General features: G+C 44.8%; 1 protein-coding gene across 1 annotated transcript in view; it reads right to left on the bottom strand.

Moving 5' to 3' along the window:
- Positions 1-17,205, bottom strand: part of PLCXD3 (phosphatidylinositol specific phospholipase C X domain containing 3) — an 85,903-nt gene extending 68,698 nt beyond the window's left edge. Inside the window, exon 1 of the mRNA XM_035100751.3 lies at positions 16,770-17,205. Coding sequence (XP_034956642.1) covers positions 16,770-16,872 — 103 coding nt within the window. The 5' untranslated portion in view covers positions 16,873-17,205. The remainder of the gene's footprint in view (positions 1-16,769) is intronic.
- Between the last annotated feature and the right edge of the window lie 234 nt (positions 17,206-17,439).

The raw sequence follows: 17,439 nt of genomic DNA, 5'->3' as shown, positions 1-17,439 counted from the left end.
ATGCTAACAAGCAAGAATGTCTAACAACAATTTCACAAGAAGCCCTGAGCTCAAACTTTTGAAGCATCTTGAGGTATGACACATTCACAGCTGTGCAACAAGACAGCAAAAATGCCCTTTGTAAATTCCTTGACCGTTTAGCCAAGCGGATGTTCTTGGCCGATATATAGTTTTGGCTGCTATTAAAGTCTGTGAAATATGAAAGAGAAAATGGTCTCTACATGGTGCATTTAGAAAATCTTGTAGTTGCAGGGAGAGAAAGAGAAGATGGGGAAAGTTTTCCAGTCAAGACTTAATGGTAAATGGAAAATAAACGAAGTAAGGAGATATAAAAGAATAATTCCATATATTTTGTCCCCCATAGAACCTATCAATAGCAGTGAGATTTTATTGCAAGGAATAGTAATGGGAAAGACAATGTAAAACTATCTAATTTGCAATGAAACAACATACAAATAAAAATGCAGGCGGTTTTTTTAATTAAAAAAATTGCACTTCTTTGAATTTTGTGCTCCGACCAAAAATGTTTACAGAAGTGGGAAATGTGTGTGGATTTTGTTCTCCAACCAGCTACAGTTTCCGCCCAAGAATCCAGAGAATTGTAATCTACTACGCATGCTGAGAGTTGTTAGGAGACGCCTCTACCCATCACAGACCTCCCCTGGTTATTTCCAGAGTGGTTTAACAATCAATCCACCTTGCCAGAGAGCTCTGAGTTGTAGTTCTGTATTGGGAATAGGGTTCTCTTAGCAATTCAAAACAAACTACAGTTCCCAGGGTTCTTTGGGGGGAAGCCATGGCCATTAAAGTGGTATAAGACTGCTTTAAAGGCATGTTCTTTCCAATTTTTAAATTATTTTCAATTGGTTTTTAATGTGAAGTAACAAAATGTACTCATACAGAGCTTAATACAGAAAAGAGAATGATAAATAGCAGCCAATGGTTGTAGTTTGAGACAAGCAGTTCCAATGAAAGCGCCTTTCCATAAGGTCCCATGAGTCAATGGAGGATGAAAATCATGTTAGATTGTCTTAAGAAAGTCAACAAAAGGGCATCATATTGCAGTGAGAGCTTCACAGCTGCTGACCTCTGAACCTGCATGCAGACACCACATGGATGATGCTCAATCCATTCCAACCTCCTGCTCAGTAGAAGAATCTACAGTATCTCTAACAGATGCCCAACCTCCTGGGGTGGGATTCAACTAAGTTCCTACTCCGAGTAGACCTGTTAGTCATGTTCATTAGTACAAATGTGTCTAATCTGAGTAAAATGCATATCTAAATTCCACTCCTTGTTCTACCTTTACAGGCAGCCCGGGTCTTTTTTTCTGGGAGAAATTAAAATCAAGAGCTACACAAGCAACAGGCAGATGTGGTGCTGGCAGACAAATTTGTAAATGTGAGAAGAGCAATTAATCACTCAAGGTTAAGCCACCAAGGTTACTATTCTTAAAATCAAGCAGCCACTGAAGTCAGAGAAGTGCCTCCTTGGAAACTGGCTGAGATTGAGTCCGAGACAAGAGACAGACAATAACTTATAAGAGAGCTAAAAGTAGCACAACACGGATGTTGTCCCTCATGGCATCTGCAGACATGTTTCCATTGTCCAACTCACACATCTGGTCAAAAAGGTTTTCAAACAATCCTGGGGAACCTCAGAGATCTTTTATCTGTGGTTTATGAAGTTGGCTTGTTGTGGTAAACCATAATTAGCTGAACAACAGCCTAGAGTTTGGACAGAATGTGAAACTTCGCTTAACTGAAAAAGGAAGCCTCAGCTTCTGAACTCTTCCTTGTGCCCACACCAAAACTGCAGGTGGAAGTAGGAGGCCATGATCCAAAGTAACATTTAGCATTCATGTCTAAATTGGCCTATAGTGGCTGGCCCAAAGTCATACTGCAAGGTTCATGACCGACCAGGAGTTTGAACCCAATTTTTTCCACTCCGAGCCAGACTCTTCATACCTGCAGTGGCTCTCAGAAATGGAATAGTCTAAGGTGCAGAATAGTAGCTGCAATCAGGATAGAGAGAAAGGAGAGAGAAGAGCCCCAGAGGAAGCCCATTTTGAAATTCTCAGTTATTGCATTTGATCCATTTTCTATTCATGCCCATGCTAAAATAGGAAGAAGTACTTTAGCAAAATTTAAACAGCTGAATAGTATAATTTCTACATGCTTCAATAGCCCCCAAATGGCTAAACAGATGTTCCTAAAACTTTCCAAGAAAAAATTCATCTTGGCCAAATATAAGCATATAGAAATGTCAGCCTAAGAGGTAATATACACCAGCAATTTGTAGATGCCAAGAGGAGGGCTAGAATTAAAATGTCATTAAGAAAGAGAGAGAGAGAAAACACACCAGTCATGATGGTAGAATTTTATGCAAAGAAAAATATTCCACTGCTATACTAATATGCAGGATAATAAGCCAACAGAAAAAAGGTATTGGAATACAGATCACGTACAACATTTGCCACACATTCCAATGCATGTCTACCCAGGGGCGAATCCCAGTGAGTTCAATGAGACTGACTGCTAGGTGTGTACAGGAAGAACGTTAAGAGCCCTGCTGGTTCCAGCGTTCTGCACAGTGGCCAAGCAGATACAACACCTATCTATAGAAAGCCAGGAACACAACAGTGCTCGCCCCACTTGTGACACCCAGCAGCTGATATTCAGAGCTATACCACCTCTGACAGTGGTCGCAGATCACAGCCATTGGACTAGGAGCCATTGATAGCTGTAGCCTCCATGAACTTGTTTAATCCTCCTTTAAATCCTGCAAATTTAGTGGCCATCGTTGCCTCCCGTTGGGAGTGAACCCCATCATTTAACTATGCACTGTGTGGCGTAGTCCTTTATTTAGTCTGTCCTGACTCTTCCAACATTCAACTTCCTCAGAGGTCCTGGACTTAGTACAGTGGTACCTTGGTTCTCAAACTTAATTCGTTCCGGAAGTCCGTTCCAAAACCAAAGTGTTCCAAACCCAAGGTGCGCTTTCCCATAGAAAGTAATGCAAAATGGATTAATCCGTTCCAGGCTTTTAAAAACAACCCCTAAAACAGCCATTTAACATGAATTTTACTATCTAATGAGACCATTGATCCACAAAATGAAAGCAATAAACAATGCACAGTACTGCAGTCACACAATCAATCAATCAGGAGCTGAACTGGGTTCCACACAGTCACAAAAACAAACAAAAAAGCTGCAAAAACACAAAAAATAGCAAAGACAGACATCAGTGTAACACTCAAAAGTGTGGCACTCAAATCGAAAGCATAATACCCAAAACGGAGCATGTTCAGCTTCTGAAAAATGTTCGCAAACCGGACCCCTTACTTCTGGGTTTGCAGCCTTCTGGTTCCAAGTTGTTCAAGTACCAAGGTGTTTGAGAACCAAGGTACCACTGTATTATGAAAGAGAGAGGGGTTTCCTATCCAGTTTCTCCACACCGTGCATCATTTCAAACACCTCTATCATGGCCTCCCTTCCTACCTTAGGCTACAATCCTACTTACCCCATTGAATTTAGTCACACTTACTTCTGAGTAGCCGGAAGTAAGATTGTGCTGCTAGTAGTTCATAAGCAACGATAACAATAATGGCAATGATAATAACCAAGCTTGATTACAGATCAAGTTTAAGACTACACGCTTACCTGGGAAACTTACTCCTCAGAACAATGGGGTTAACTTTCAAGTCAACAAGCACAGATCTGCACTATTGGACATGTTGTACATGCTTAGCATGGGCCATACCAACTAATTCAGCATTACCAGCCAAATATTGCTCTTAAATCTGTAATGTTCGGAACGGATTAAATTCGTAAGTCGAGGCACCACTGCAAATGTAAGGCTGGACCCTATATTTGCCTTTTTCTTTAGGGGCCAGTGGGAGAACAATGCTTCACAGGGGAGGCTATTTTCAGAACTCCTTCAAACTTTCTCTCTCTCTCTCTCGGAAGACCATTGATTCATCTGGCTCCCCAGGATTTTAAACAAGAGAGTTTTCCAACCATACCAAGATATCCCAAGGATTGCACCTGAGGCCCTTTGGCCTTTTGGGTTACAGCCCTTCTTGCTAAGATTAATCCATCCAGACAAGCAAGGATCATTCATTCATTCATTCATTCATTCATTCATTCATTCATTGCATACCCTGCCTTTCCTCCCAAAGGAGCCCAGGGGAGGCAAACACATCAGCCATAACACAATCTAAAATGTAATGAAGTGAACAACGTTGCAAGACTACAGAGCGAATAAGATTTGGCTATGTCAGAAAGGCAACTGAGAGTGAGGGCACAGTGTCCTGGATCAGCATTGCCTTCACTCTGAATGGGCTCATAAGAATATCCACAGGCCACCCTTCAAATTGTGGAGATATTTATTTATTATGCCATCACTGTGCATTTTGATTTACAGCAGGGGTTCCCAACCTGTGGCCCATGGGCCAGAAGTGGCCCACGGAGGCCATTTAATAATAATAATAATAATTCAATAATTGTCACAGATTATTTATTATTTATACCCCGCCCATCTGGCTGGCCCACGAGCTGCTCCCAAACCAAGCCACCCGCTTGGCGAGTCCCTGCGAGCTGTGCTAAACCGGTGCGGTGTGGGGACTCTCTTTTGTGGCTCTGGAAATCGCTTCTGCGCATGCCCAGACGCTGGAAATCATGTCTGCACATGTCCACAGTGCCAGAAATCACTTCTGCGCATGCCCAGACACCAAAAATCGCTTCTGCAGAGGCATGATTTTCAGCGACTGGGCATGCACAGAAGCAATTTTCGGCGCCGCAGACATGCGCAGATGCAATTTTCGGTGTCATACTGCGCCAGTCCGGCCCATGGAGGAGCTCCGTGGGAATGATCCAGCCCATGCCCGGTAAGCCTTGTCGGCCCCTGATTTACAGAGCAACAGGAGCCAAATATATGTCCCTGCTCTAAAGAGCTTTACAGACTAAATTTAGACAGTGAAGAAGAGATTGTAGGAGCAAGACAATGGAGAGAGAAGAATAGTAAGAGATAAGTGCAAGCAGACGTGTTTCTGTCATGGGCGGAGGGTTTAAGCAAAAGGCTTTGCAGAAGAGACAGCAGTGGTTCCATGCTAGAATTGCAGGAACGTATCTCATGCAGCCTCTTTTCAGAGAAACCTGTGTGACTGATTCGTGTTTGTTCAATTTTTGGATTATCATTCTGATGCCCTACCCCCCAATCTCCCAGACGTTCAAGAGGAGTTGCTCAAAACAACCCACAGTTTGAAATGTTATTATGGAGATGCAGCCAGAAAAGAACATAAGGAAAGAATTCCAAAATGCTGTTAATATCATGCAAACAATACTGGGATTTGTGACGACTTCCAAACATGCTTCACATTTTTGAAATCTCTTACCGTACACACACACACACACACACGCACACACACACACAAAACAACAACAACCCTGGGCTGCTATTTGGTGGCTAATTGAACATTTCACTGGCATTTCAAGCTGCTCATGAAATTACACAGTTATTGGTATGAGAGGATGCATTCAAATAACCCATTATTCACATTGTGTAGCAGTTTTTCATTCTGGTTCATTTTGTTTGCAATAGCAGCAAGGCGAAACCTGCTTGAAAATCAGCAGTGTGGAGCTGTCCAGCATATGAGTAACATCTATGCCCATTTTGGTTTAGCAAACCCATAATCTTATCCATGGACACAGCAATTCTTGAAAAAAATGTGGCGCATTCCAAAAAGGAAGGTTGCCTTACTTTAAAATGAATTCCACATTCCTTTCCCCGGTCAGCAGTATTTAATGACTGCAAAACAGCACAATCCTGCTCAGGAGGAAGACCCACTGAACTCCCAAGTTAACTTATTTGTTTATTTCATTTGGTTTAATACATCACTTGATTGTAAAAGAAAGAAAGAAAGAAAGAAAGAAAGAAAGAAAGAAAGAAAGAAAGAAAGGGACCCAAAAGCCGTTTACAAAGAGAACAAAACAATAAACACAACAATAAAGACAACAATTAAACAATAAAAACAACAAACAATAAAAACAGTAAAAACAACTCTTTAAAACAGTCAAAAGACAAAATCAGCAATAAGCAGATTAAAAACACACGCCAACATTCTACATGTCAAGGCAAGCTCGTCTAAACAAAATGTTTTTATCAGGCACTAAAAAGAGTACATTGCATGTGTCTGCCTGGTGCAGGGAGGGAAAGTTCTTCCACACTGAAAGATTGATTTCTTCTTACAAATGCGGAATAGGTATTATGAGGACCAATTGCTGTGTCAGTTCCACAGACTGAAGTGGTCAAGTGAGTGGATACAGGAGAAAGATGATCCTGCAGGTAAACTTGCCCCAAATTGCTAACTTGGATAGCACCCTGAATGTGTTTTCCTGTGTCAGGCTGCAGTCACAGAGTCCATTCTGAGCTGCACATGCTGCTCTTCCAAGCCTGTTGCCCCCACTAAGCCCCGGAATAAGCTGACACCTGATATCAAGCAACTTGAAAACATTTGTAATTATTTCCACCCTGAAGGGGGGGTGGATTACATAATTTTGCTTTAAAAGAAAAATTGATAGTCCAGAAATCCATCCTTGGTGCTCATTCTGCCCTGTCCAGGTGGCACCCATGGCAGGACCCACTTTCCACCCACTCTTGCTACATTGCTGGTTATCTAGTAAAGCAGCATTTGCAGGGCGACAGTTAGCAACCACCTTGCTTTCTGCAAAAGAAGCTAGCGAATCAGGGCAAAGGGGGCACTGCCCCACCAACTTCTGCCCACCCCCAGCCAGCAACTCCTGTCTTTTTACTTACGACCATTTCCAGCAAGGGGCACTGCCTGCCAGATTCCTCCTCTCCTTACTGTATTTTTTGAGAATTTTAAGGGGAAATCACCTTCCGCAAAAGTTGCTGCTTGCTTTCTATCACTGTGCCATTGAGAGCGTGCTCACGTATGGCTCATGCGTGTGGTACGGAAGCTGCACTTGTCGGGATAGGACAGTGTTGTGCAGAATTATCAGAACAGCAGAGGGTATCATTGGTTGTTCTCTCTCTACCATCAGGTGCCATAGAAAGGCACTGACTAGACATATCAGGAGATTAATCACATCCTGGTCATCGCTTCTTTGAGCTCTGCCATCGGGACAGAGATATAGAACAATGAAGGCGAGAACGAGCCGTCTCAAGAACAGATTCTTTCCTAGAGCAATTTTGGCTTTAAATGGAAATTCTGGACTTTGAATTCATTTTATTTGTTTATTGTTCTGTATTGTATTGTGCTTATTAGTATTTTAATTCATGTGGAGTGTCTTAATTGAGTTGATACAGCAATCGAGAAATTCCGTTGTTCTCACTAAGGGACAATGACAATAAAGATTTATTCTATTCTTATTCTATGCTATTCGAAGAAGAAGAAGAAGAAGAGGAGGAGGAGGAGGAGGAGTTTGGATTTGATATCCCGCTTTATCACTACCCTAAGGAGCCTCAAAGCGGCTAACATTCTTCTTTCCCTTCCTCTCCCACCACAAACACTCTGTGAGATGAGTGGGGCTGAGAGACTTCAGAGAAGTGTGACTAGCCCAAGGTCACCCAGCAGCTGCATGTGGAGGAGCGGAGACACGAACCCGGTTCCCCAGATTACGAGTCCACCGCTCTTAACCACTATACCACACTGGTATAGTTTCAGTGGTTGCCCTTTGACTAGTTTCAGTGTTGCCCTTTGAAGAACTCAGCTGGGAAAAAGAGTGTTGCCCTTTGAAGAACTCAGCTGGGAGGAAGATGGGGTCAAATCTCAAATCAGTCAGCTCTGAGAGTCATTAACTCTGGGCCCACCTACTGTAGGGCTCTCTGACTTCAGCCCAAGGGGTACCATGCCCTGAGTCTTTGGCACAATGTCCCCAGCCCGATCCAGGATCTCCTTCCTTACCTGCCTGCTTGCCCACTTCCCATTTTTTCTGCATCCTGCTTCCAAGCCCCTTCAAAAGAGAGCTTGGATTGGATTTTAAATCCCGCTGTATCGCTACCCGAAGGAGTCTCAAAGCGGCTAACAATCTTCTTTCCCCTCCTCCCCCACAACAGACACCCTGTGAGGTGGATGGGGCTGAGAGACTTCAGAGACGTGTGACTAGCCCAAGGTCACCCAGCAGCTGCATGTGGAGGAGTGGAGACGCGAACCCGGTTCCCCAGATTACGAGTCTACTGCTCTTAACCACACTGGCATCATAGCCCTAATCCTGGGCAAGTGACTGGTCCTTGCACTGGATCAACCTTTTGCTGAGGATGTCATCCGCCCCATTACTGCCTCCTGGATCCAGATTGCCGAGGTTATTGTTTCAATGATGAGTGTCAAGGCTGATGTCTGATGTATTAACTTTAAGACTGAACTCTCTCGAAGAGGATTATCAAGAGCCAATCAAATTATTTTTATTGCACACATGCACAAAAAAAAAACTCTCCTAGGAGCTGCAAATCTACTCCTCTCCCGCTCAGCACTTGACATCTGCATCAACTGAATGGGCAATTAAGGTACTGGACATCACAGAAATGGATCCATTAACAGATAATACAGGCAGAAGAAATGGACACATTGGGGAGAAATAGGCTCTAAGTAGTTCTTATTGGCATAATCATTGCAACTGGAACATAAAAATGAAATGAAACATATTCTTTCTTCTTCTTTTGCGGTAAAGTTTGAATTTCAAGTCAAGTGTGATGTAGTAGCAGGAGTATTACACTAGGGTTAGGGATTCCCAGGATCAAAACTCCACTCTGCTACAAAGCTCACCATAGATGAGTAACTGTCTCTCAGCCTGGCCTACCTGGGCTGCTTCGTTATGCCAGTCCCAAAGCAAACCACACAGGAGCACAGAATCAAATTAGTTCATGATAAATCTCATTTCTCAGTTGCAAGACTATTATATTTTGGGCGCATCAAAATCACATTTTGTTACATGTATGGGAATTGTGAAAAGGCGAGATGTGCAGTGCGGCTGGGCTAATTACGAGCCTCCACAGTGTCACTAGCAGCAGATTGCCCCTAAAAGCAAACATTAGCTCGAGCCACGTGACTCTTTCTCATTCTATGCACAAAGAACAAGCAAAACATGTTGCGTGTTTAGACCTTTGAACCTCCCCCTTAAATAAATTCCGACAAGACTCAAATTTTGGTTTCATTTTTGGCAGAATTTAGCCCACAACTTTATTGATTAGAGCAAGTGAGTGGTTCATAGGCTCTGGTTTGACTAGCTCCCTGCACCATTGCAGGTAGCGCTGACCCAGGGCTCTACCATAGGTCAGCCTAGGGTGAACACCTGGATAAGCGGAAAGCCAGGGACATGCTATGTCCACCACCCAGATGTCCCCCTGGACTCAGGCATGGGCACAACCCCCTCACAGGGTTGACCAAACCATAGAGTCCCTGGATTCCTTTAAGGAAATACCCTTAACATAGGGATGGCGAGAGCACTCCCCCATGCCTATCACCTGAACCAGACCCTATCCGCAACCTTACAAGTTGTGACGATTTGCTATGCGGCAAGCAAAACCCAAGTGGCACCAGTCAATCAGCCAAGTGGGGAAAATTCCTGCCATGCCCCTGTCCCAATGACAGATGACACACGACGGCATAGCAAGGTCAAGCGCACAAGCCCTTTAGGAAACTGAAGATAAGTTATTATATGAACACACACACACACACACACACACACACACACACACACACACACCATTCTGAGCTCAAACTCTTGCTATGCCAACATCAAGATCAACGTTCTTCCTACCGGGAGTGTGGGGAGGAAACAACAAATTTAAATTCTGCCATTGGTCCAGACTGATTCATATTTCAATGAAGGTGATAAGAACAAGTTATACAAAAAAATCTACCCACGGGCAGAGGTATTTATTTCTGGAGAAAGGCTTACACATAAGAATTGAACGCAGTGTTCCCAATTAATATACAGCACTCACTGACTTCCCCAAAATGGTGCCTTGAAGCAATTTTGAGAAGGGTCACCATGAGAGGAATGAGTGGGCCTGGCAATCAACTCACCAAGCTGGATTCAGGGCTTCAGAGGAGAGAAAGAAACACGGAGTTGCTGTCAGAGCTCTGTCAAGCTATGTGGCCACCCTAGGTGCACTCTTGATGGCAGGGATGTGGATCCTCAGGTCCAAGAGCCCAATGGGACCCTCTGTCTGAACTCTACCCAGGTCCCATGCCCTTCCCAACCCTAAACATTTTTGCCTGTCTGGAATGTGTCCTTGAACTCAGATAACACCTGCATCGCTGGATGGAGGAAAGCAGGGGAATCAGTGTGCAGAAACTAGCCTACTGCACAACCTTACATTCATACTCATGGCCCCGCCCTCTTTTGCATCTGGCCCCACCCACCACTGGCATGTGGCCCTGAGAAGGTTACCCAGAAGGGAATGTGGCCCTCAGGCTGGAAAAGGTTCTGCAGCATTGCTCTAGAGCAGGGTTTCTCAAACTTGGGTCTCCAGCTGTTTTTGGAATACAATACCCATCATCCCTAGCTAAGCAGGACCAGTGTTCAGGGATGATGGGAAATGCAATCCAAAAACAGCTGGAGACCCAAGTTTGGGAAACCCTGCTCTAGCGCAACATAACAGAATTTGGGGGTTACGCCGGTCATATTGTCCACTGCTTCATTAGCCCGTCTTTGAAATTAACATATGGAGCTGCCTTAAAACTGAGTCCGGCCAGCAGCTCATCTAACTTGATAGCCTCTGCCTGTGGCTCTCTATCAACACAAGCTACTACAGCAGGGTTTCCCGGACTTGAATCTCCAGCTGTTTTCAGACTACAATTCTCGTCATTGCTCACCACTGGTCTTGCCAGCTAGGGGTGATGGGTGTTGTAGTCCAAAAACAGCAGGAGACCCAAGTTTGGGGAACACTGTACTACAGCATTGGCTCATATCCAGCCACAAAAATATACACTGCTGCCGAGATTACCCTGCCATGCTTTTAACTGATTAGTGTATTAATTAACCAATTAATGAGGACGGAACGCTTTTCCTAAACTGACATTAAGTTTTTAATGTGTGACATTTTGATGTATTTGGAAGTTGTACCCAGCCAGATGGGCGGGGTACAAATAATAAATTTATTATTATTATTATTATTATTATTATTATTATTATTATTATGAGTTGTCAACTGCTAAGTTTGGTCAACTAACCTAACCTTTGGTGATTCTCGCTGGGTTTAAACTCAGTGGATCCGAGCCAAATCAGAATGATATACTTAGCATGTTTGGGCATTTAGATCTATGTGCAGAGCAACCCTGTACATTTTTTACTCAGAAGTAAGTGCCACTCTGTTCCATGAGGTTTGTATATATGATTTCAGCCCCAGCCTAAGCAGCCCTGGTGCATTTCTAATTCCCTTTCCTCTCTCTATCTCTCATTTTAATGGCAGGAGTTCCAAGAGTTCTGAGCATTTGGGGATACTAATCCCCTTGCAACTCCTACAACAAAAGAATATTATCTTTTGCCACCTTCCAAGAAAGGGAATTGGAGTGCGTTAATCAATACTGCCAAGGTCGTTTCAGATCAAGCGGTGGCAAATCAAACCCTAGTGGCAGGCACTGAAAGAAAAAGAAGCTACCTCTATATTCTATAAGGTAGCATGTTTGGGATTTGCAGGAGGGGTCCCAACAGTCCCTGGCAAGATATGGAAAGAAAACCCAATGTCAAAGGCAACACGAGGGGGGGGGGGAATTCATTTGCACACACACACACACACACACACACACACACACCAATCTCTTTCAATTAGGTGCCTCTGTGAGGCCCACTATTTGGAAAAGGTCCATAAAAGAACAAGCAAAATGATCTAGGGGGTTGGAGCAGCTCCCTTAAGAGAAAAAGTTGCAATGCAAAGAGATTCTCTAGCTGTAGTTCAGGCATGCCCAAACTTGGCCCTCCAGCTGTTTTGGGACTACAACTCCCATCAGCCCTAACTAACAGGACCAGTGGTCAGGGATGGTGGGAACTGTAGTCCCAAAACATCTGGAGGGCTAAGTTTGGTGATGCCTGCTGTAGTTCCTACATTTCCAGGGCATTGGGCTACATGACCCCCCCGGGTCCCTTCCAGCTCTACAATTCTGTGATTCCATTATTTGGGGCTGTTCAGTGTAGGAAAAAAGTAAGAGGGGGTGTTCCAGAGGCACATAAAATTATGCACGGTGCAAAGAAAGCAGATAGGGAAAGGCTTTTCACCCACAAGAGGTCGTGATGGCCGCCCACTTGGATGGCCTTGAAAGAGGATCAGACCAATTCCTGGAGGGCAAGACTATAAATGTCTAATAGCCATGATGTTAATAATTAATAATAATAATAATAATAATAATTTATTATTTATACCCTGCCCATCTGGCTGGGTGGCTTCCAACAGAAAAATAAAACACAGTGATCTATTAAACATTAAAAGCCTCCCTATGTTCTACCTAATGGTCAGGGGTCCCTTTACCCTTTACCTATGTTCTACCTGTACTGGTTTGGGAGGCATTATGCCTCTGAATACCAGTTGCTGGGGAATGCAAGTGGTGAGGATGCTCATGTGCTGCTGGAGAGCTTCGCATGGGCATGTGGTTGGCAGATGCAACAAGAGGACCCCGCATGTTCCCTAAGGTTACCTGTCCAAAGTAAGCCCCCCAGAAATTATGGAGCCAGCAGTCAATCTAGTGCAGGAAAGGCTGGGGAAATTGGTCCACAAGAAGAACAAGAAAGCAAACAGCAAAGCACTAGTAAGCAATCCCCTGCATTTATTTAATTTTGCTTGATTCACACGCCCACCCTTATCAATACTAAATCAGATCACCACTGAGCTGCAAAGCACTTTGTTCCAAAGGCAGATCAAGCCTACAGTACAGCTCTAGGAAACTGCTTTGTACTGAGGTCATTGGTTCGTCTTGCTCACCATTGTATTGTACACGGACTGCCAGAGGCTCTCTAAGGTTTCAGGCACGAACCCAAGACCTTTTGCATGCAGAGCATGTAATCGACCACTGTGCTATGAAGCATCTAGAGCAGGATTAAATGCCATCCACCCACAGATAGCCATCATCTGTTATTGCAAGAGCAGTTTGCGCTGTTCCATAATCTTGGCCCTCCACTATGGGTTCTGGCTTCTGCCTTTAAATTGCTCAGTATAACAAGAAAGCTTATCTAACCACAGGCATTCCAACCCACTTCCCATGGCAGATCTGCTCAGCACTCAAGGTGCTTGAAAAACTGTGTGTGTGTGTGTGTGTGTGTGTGTGTGTGTGTGTGTGTGTGTGTGTGTGTAAAGAGAGCAATAATTGTGTGTTCTTGTTTTTAAATTTAACTAGCCGGATAAACACATCTCCAATCAGCAAGCCATCCACTTTCTATGTCAGAGCAATTAACCTATTTGCATGCATTAGTTTTCAATTAGCATATATTAGATTTCAATTAGCAATTAGCAGAGAATCCATTTCTTTGTACTGCAGAGAATACAAAGGATTTCTCTCCCTCCCTCCCTTTCTCCCCCTCCTCTCCAAAATGTTATTTTGGGCAAGTTATTTTCATTTCAGACAATTATGGAAAGAACATATTAGAATTTTTTTTTTCCCAAGAAGCCGCCTAATTTTTACCTTTGTTCTGTCTCATGCTGACACCCTAAACACTAGTGCAGCCTTCATGAACCAGGATGCTCCAGATGTTGTGGTTGCAACTCCAATCAGCTCCAGCCAGGGAGCTGCGCTCACTGGGAACAATGTGAGTTGTAGTCTAAAACATCTGGAGGGCACCAGGTTTGCAAAGGCTGAGCTAGGAGTTCAGAGGCAGACAAATTGATCATTGATTCCTGCAATGATCAGGCACCACCTCTCTCTTGCTCTTGAAAATTCCGAATAACCTTGGCAATCTGCACAGGCTCTCCTTCGCACAGCAGCTTCAACAATATCCCAAAATTAGAAGATATCTTTTGTTCCACAAAGCAACTCTACATTTTCAAGTCGTGTCCTTTGTCCGAGGTCATCCAGAGCCAAGTGGTGTCCCCACAACTGCTTCCTTTGCACACACACACCTTGCACTCCCAAGACTACAGGCATTAGGATGTGTTTGGCATTTTGGTCTAGCGACATGTGCACAGAGCGGTTTCACAAAATGCGCAATCCTCTCTGTAAGCCCCGCGGAGTTCAATGGGACTTGGCACATTTACTAGGGAACAAATTCCACTGAACTCAGTGCGGCTTGCTTCTGAATAGGAATAGGGCTGAATGGTTAAACACATTCCTTGCTTCTCCCTTTGCAATGGGAATATGAAATCTTACCCTGGCTAGAATGTTTATCTGCTTCGTCTTGCACAACAAAAGCTTCCAGGTATTCACACAAACAGCATGAAAGAAGTTGAAAGGCAATGTCAGTCTTGAGTAGGAAAACAGCACCAATATAGTAAATGACAATGGAGGGTTGTTGTTGTTTAAAAAAGCTTATTATTAATCCCAATAAATAAATTTATTCTGCTTTACCAGAGAAAGGCACTTGTTCTAAACTGGATTTTGGGGGGGGGGGGCATGGCAGAAATATCTCATGTGTTCTGCAGTAGTGCCAGTGGCTGTTTCCTCCAAGGACATCAAAGACTTATACAATTTATCGTCACAATGCTGAGAGGCAAAGTCAAGGCTGAGACAACTTGCTCAATACACACACACACACACACACACACACACACACACACACACACACCAGATGAGAGGCATGGCTGAGATAGGCTTTGACCTTTCAATTTTCCCTATTACAACCCCAATTCTGCCATCCATTACAAACTATTGACTCTGCAACAGAGGAATGAGGCAGATCATTTTGAAAAGTTGCACTGTTCTTGGGTAGATTTCAAATGATAGATGAGTTTCCCACTTTACAAAGCAGGGATGGGGAACCTGTGGCCAGATGTTGCTGGACTCCATCTCCCATCATCGCTGCCCTTTGCCCATTCTGGCTGGGGCTGATGAGAGCTGAGAATCCAACATCCGCTAGGACTAGGGCTACCCAGCCCATTATAGAGCAAGGCTATCAGCAATGGAGAGTGAGGCACATCAACCCCAACAGACTTCCCTCTACCTGCTGCATGCAAACATCTTGACCCCTGGATCTTAGTTCTTGGTCTTGAACTGCCCATTCTCCATGGCTCTCTGATGGTTGCTCACACATGTACACACATACTCCTACCTACAAGAGTCAGCTCATGCAATGCCAGGAAACATATTGTTGCATGCATGCAACGTCAACGATGCAAAAACCACCCAGGCTAAACTTTGGTTTCATCTCGCATCACCTGAAAGGTGCAATGCTTTGCTATTTAGGCAGTTCACAAGCTTGGGACCACTAGACACGATGGTGGCCATTCTGTGGACTTGAAGATGATAACTACCTCAACTATGCAAACAAAGGGGTGGGATGGGGTCAGGCATGCATGCATGCCAGTGAGGTTTAGTGGTTATAGAGTGTTGGACTAGGAACTGGGGAGACCCAAATTCAAACCCCCACTCAGCCATGAACCTCACTGGCTGAATTTGGGCCAGCTGCTGTGTCTCAGCCTAATCTACCTCACAGGGTTGTTTCTGAGGACAAAACAGGGGGAGGTAGAACCTTGCGCTCCTTGGAGAAAAGTCAAATAAAAAAATAAAATGTAGTAACAACCATGTGTGCCCGATTTTAACAGCAAGAAGTTGGTGGTGCCGATCTAAACTGACCCTTGCTTGTCACTTATCAAGATGCAGCAGTCAGAGGCAGGGAATGAAGAGAGGGGCATGCATGTGTGAACCAAGCCAGATACAGTAGATCTGCCACATGTATTAGATCATGGAAATGCATGATCTATATGGGACACACATCAAGATGCCATAGAGCTTCTAACAGAAGGTGGAATGGAAGAGGGAGGGAGAATAGAATGAAATGGTTTCATTAGTCTGAACTTTTGTCCCTCCTTTTCTTGGAACTAGAGATTCATTTTTAGAGACTTGAGGAGAATATTAAGAACCTGGATGCCAGGCAGCAGGGGAATTATCCGAAGCCATAAGCCTTCCAATGCAAGTCAAACACAGATCTTCTGGCCACAGAGGCAGGTGGAGAAGGTGAGGATTTTTAGTATTACACACAAACATTTCCAGAGAGTGAATTCCTTGTTGCAGTAACCCTTTATATGCCTGTGGCACCCTAAGCAAAAGCCAATTTTATTGCGGCATAAGCTTTCTGGGACTCAAATCCACTTTCTTCCCGTATGCCATATATATTATATACGGTCTCCAGCCCGTGAAAGATTATGCCTCAGCAAGGCTGCAACCCCTAACCACACTTACTAGGGAGTAAGTCCCGTTGGCCACAATGGAACTTACTCCTGAGTAAACAATGTACGGGATGGCGTTGCAAATGCACTCGCCTTCAAGGAGCCACGAGAGTCTTTGTTGTTTGCTTGGTGCAACGCGACTGATACCAGCTACCCTTCTGGAAAGCATGTGCACAGATGCGCATGCAATACACACACACACATGAAACGCCGAGGGGGTCACATACAAGCCAGTTTCTCCCAGCCCTCCATCACACACGCCAGCCATTCCCCAGAAGAAAAGCCATTATCTCCCTGCAGGCGAAGCGAAGAGATTCTCTGGCAATGTCACCTTTCCCATGTCTGGTGGCTGCTCAAGAGCTCATCCACATTTTATAAAGGACTTTTGAGGCAAAACCAACCAGTCCTCCCCAAATCCCAACCCTCGAGTCGCCTACCTGGGATCGCCAGATTCGTCAGGGGCACGCTGTGGATGCTCTCGGGCAAACTTGCCATCCAGTCCGCGAATTTCAGCTCCAGCTTGCCTTGCGACGAAGCCATGCTTGCAGGTCGGAGAGGGGCGCAAAAACGCACTCGCTCACTCAACCCCGCAAGCTGCAGCTGCGGCTGCTCTCTGGTCCCAGCCGGCGGCGGCAGAGGTACCAAGAACAGCGACCTCCTCCTCCTCCTCCTTCTCCTCCACCTGACTCCTTGAAGCCCAGACTGTTCGCTCCTCGCCAGCCTCCGCTGCGCTCGGGAGTTTACGCGCCACGCTGCGCCACACCCACCCGATGATGGCGCAGACACAGGCGAATTCGAATTGGGCTGCGCGCAACGAGAGAAACAAGCTGCGGGCTGGAGCGCTGCTGCTGCTAAGCTCTCTGTCTGTCTCTCTGCCTCTCTTGTTTTTGGTAACCTGCAAAGCAACCGCAAAAGCCTTTGGGCTGGAGGGAGAGAACCCAGCCAGGAAATGGGAGACTTCGCTCTTCTTTTGAGTAGGGCCCGGGTCGCAAAACAACGAAGGCTGAAGCCCCTCTGATCAGCCTGTTTCCCTGCCACCCCCCACCCCCGGGCCAAATCACAGCTCCGGAGTGGGAATTCCAATGGGATCATTGAGAAAGGTTGGAG

The sequence above is a fragment of the Zootoca vivipara genome, chromosome 10 (assembly GCF_965207765.1).
Source record: "Zootoca vivipara chromosome 10, rZooViv2.hap1.1, whole genome shotgun sequence".
In the NCBI taxonomy this organism is placed as follows: Eukaryota; Metazoa; Chordata; class Lepidosauria; order Squamata; family Lacertidae; genus Zootoca; species Zootoca vivipara.
Note: the sequence above shows the minus strand (reverse complement) of the source record. Positions and strands in the feature narration are given on the sequence as shown.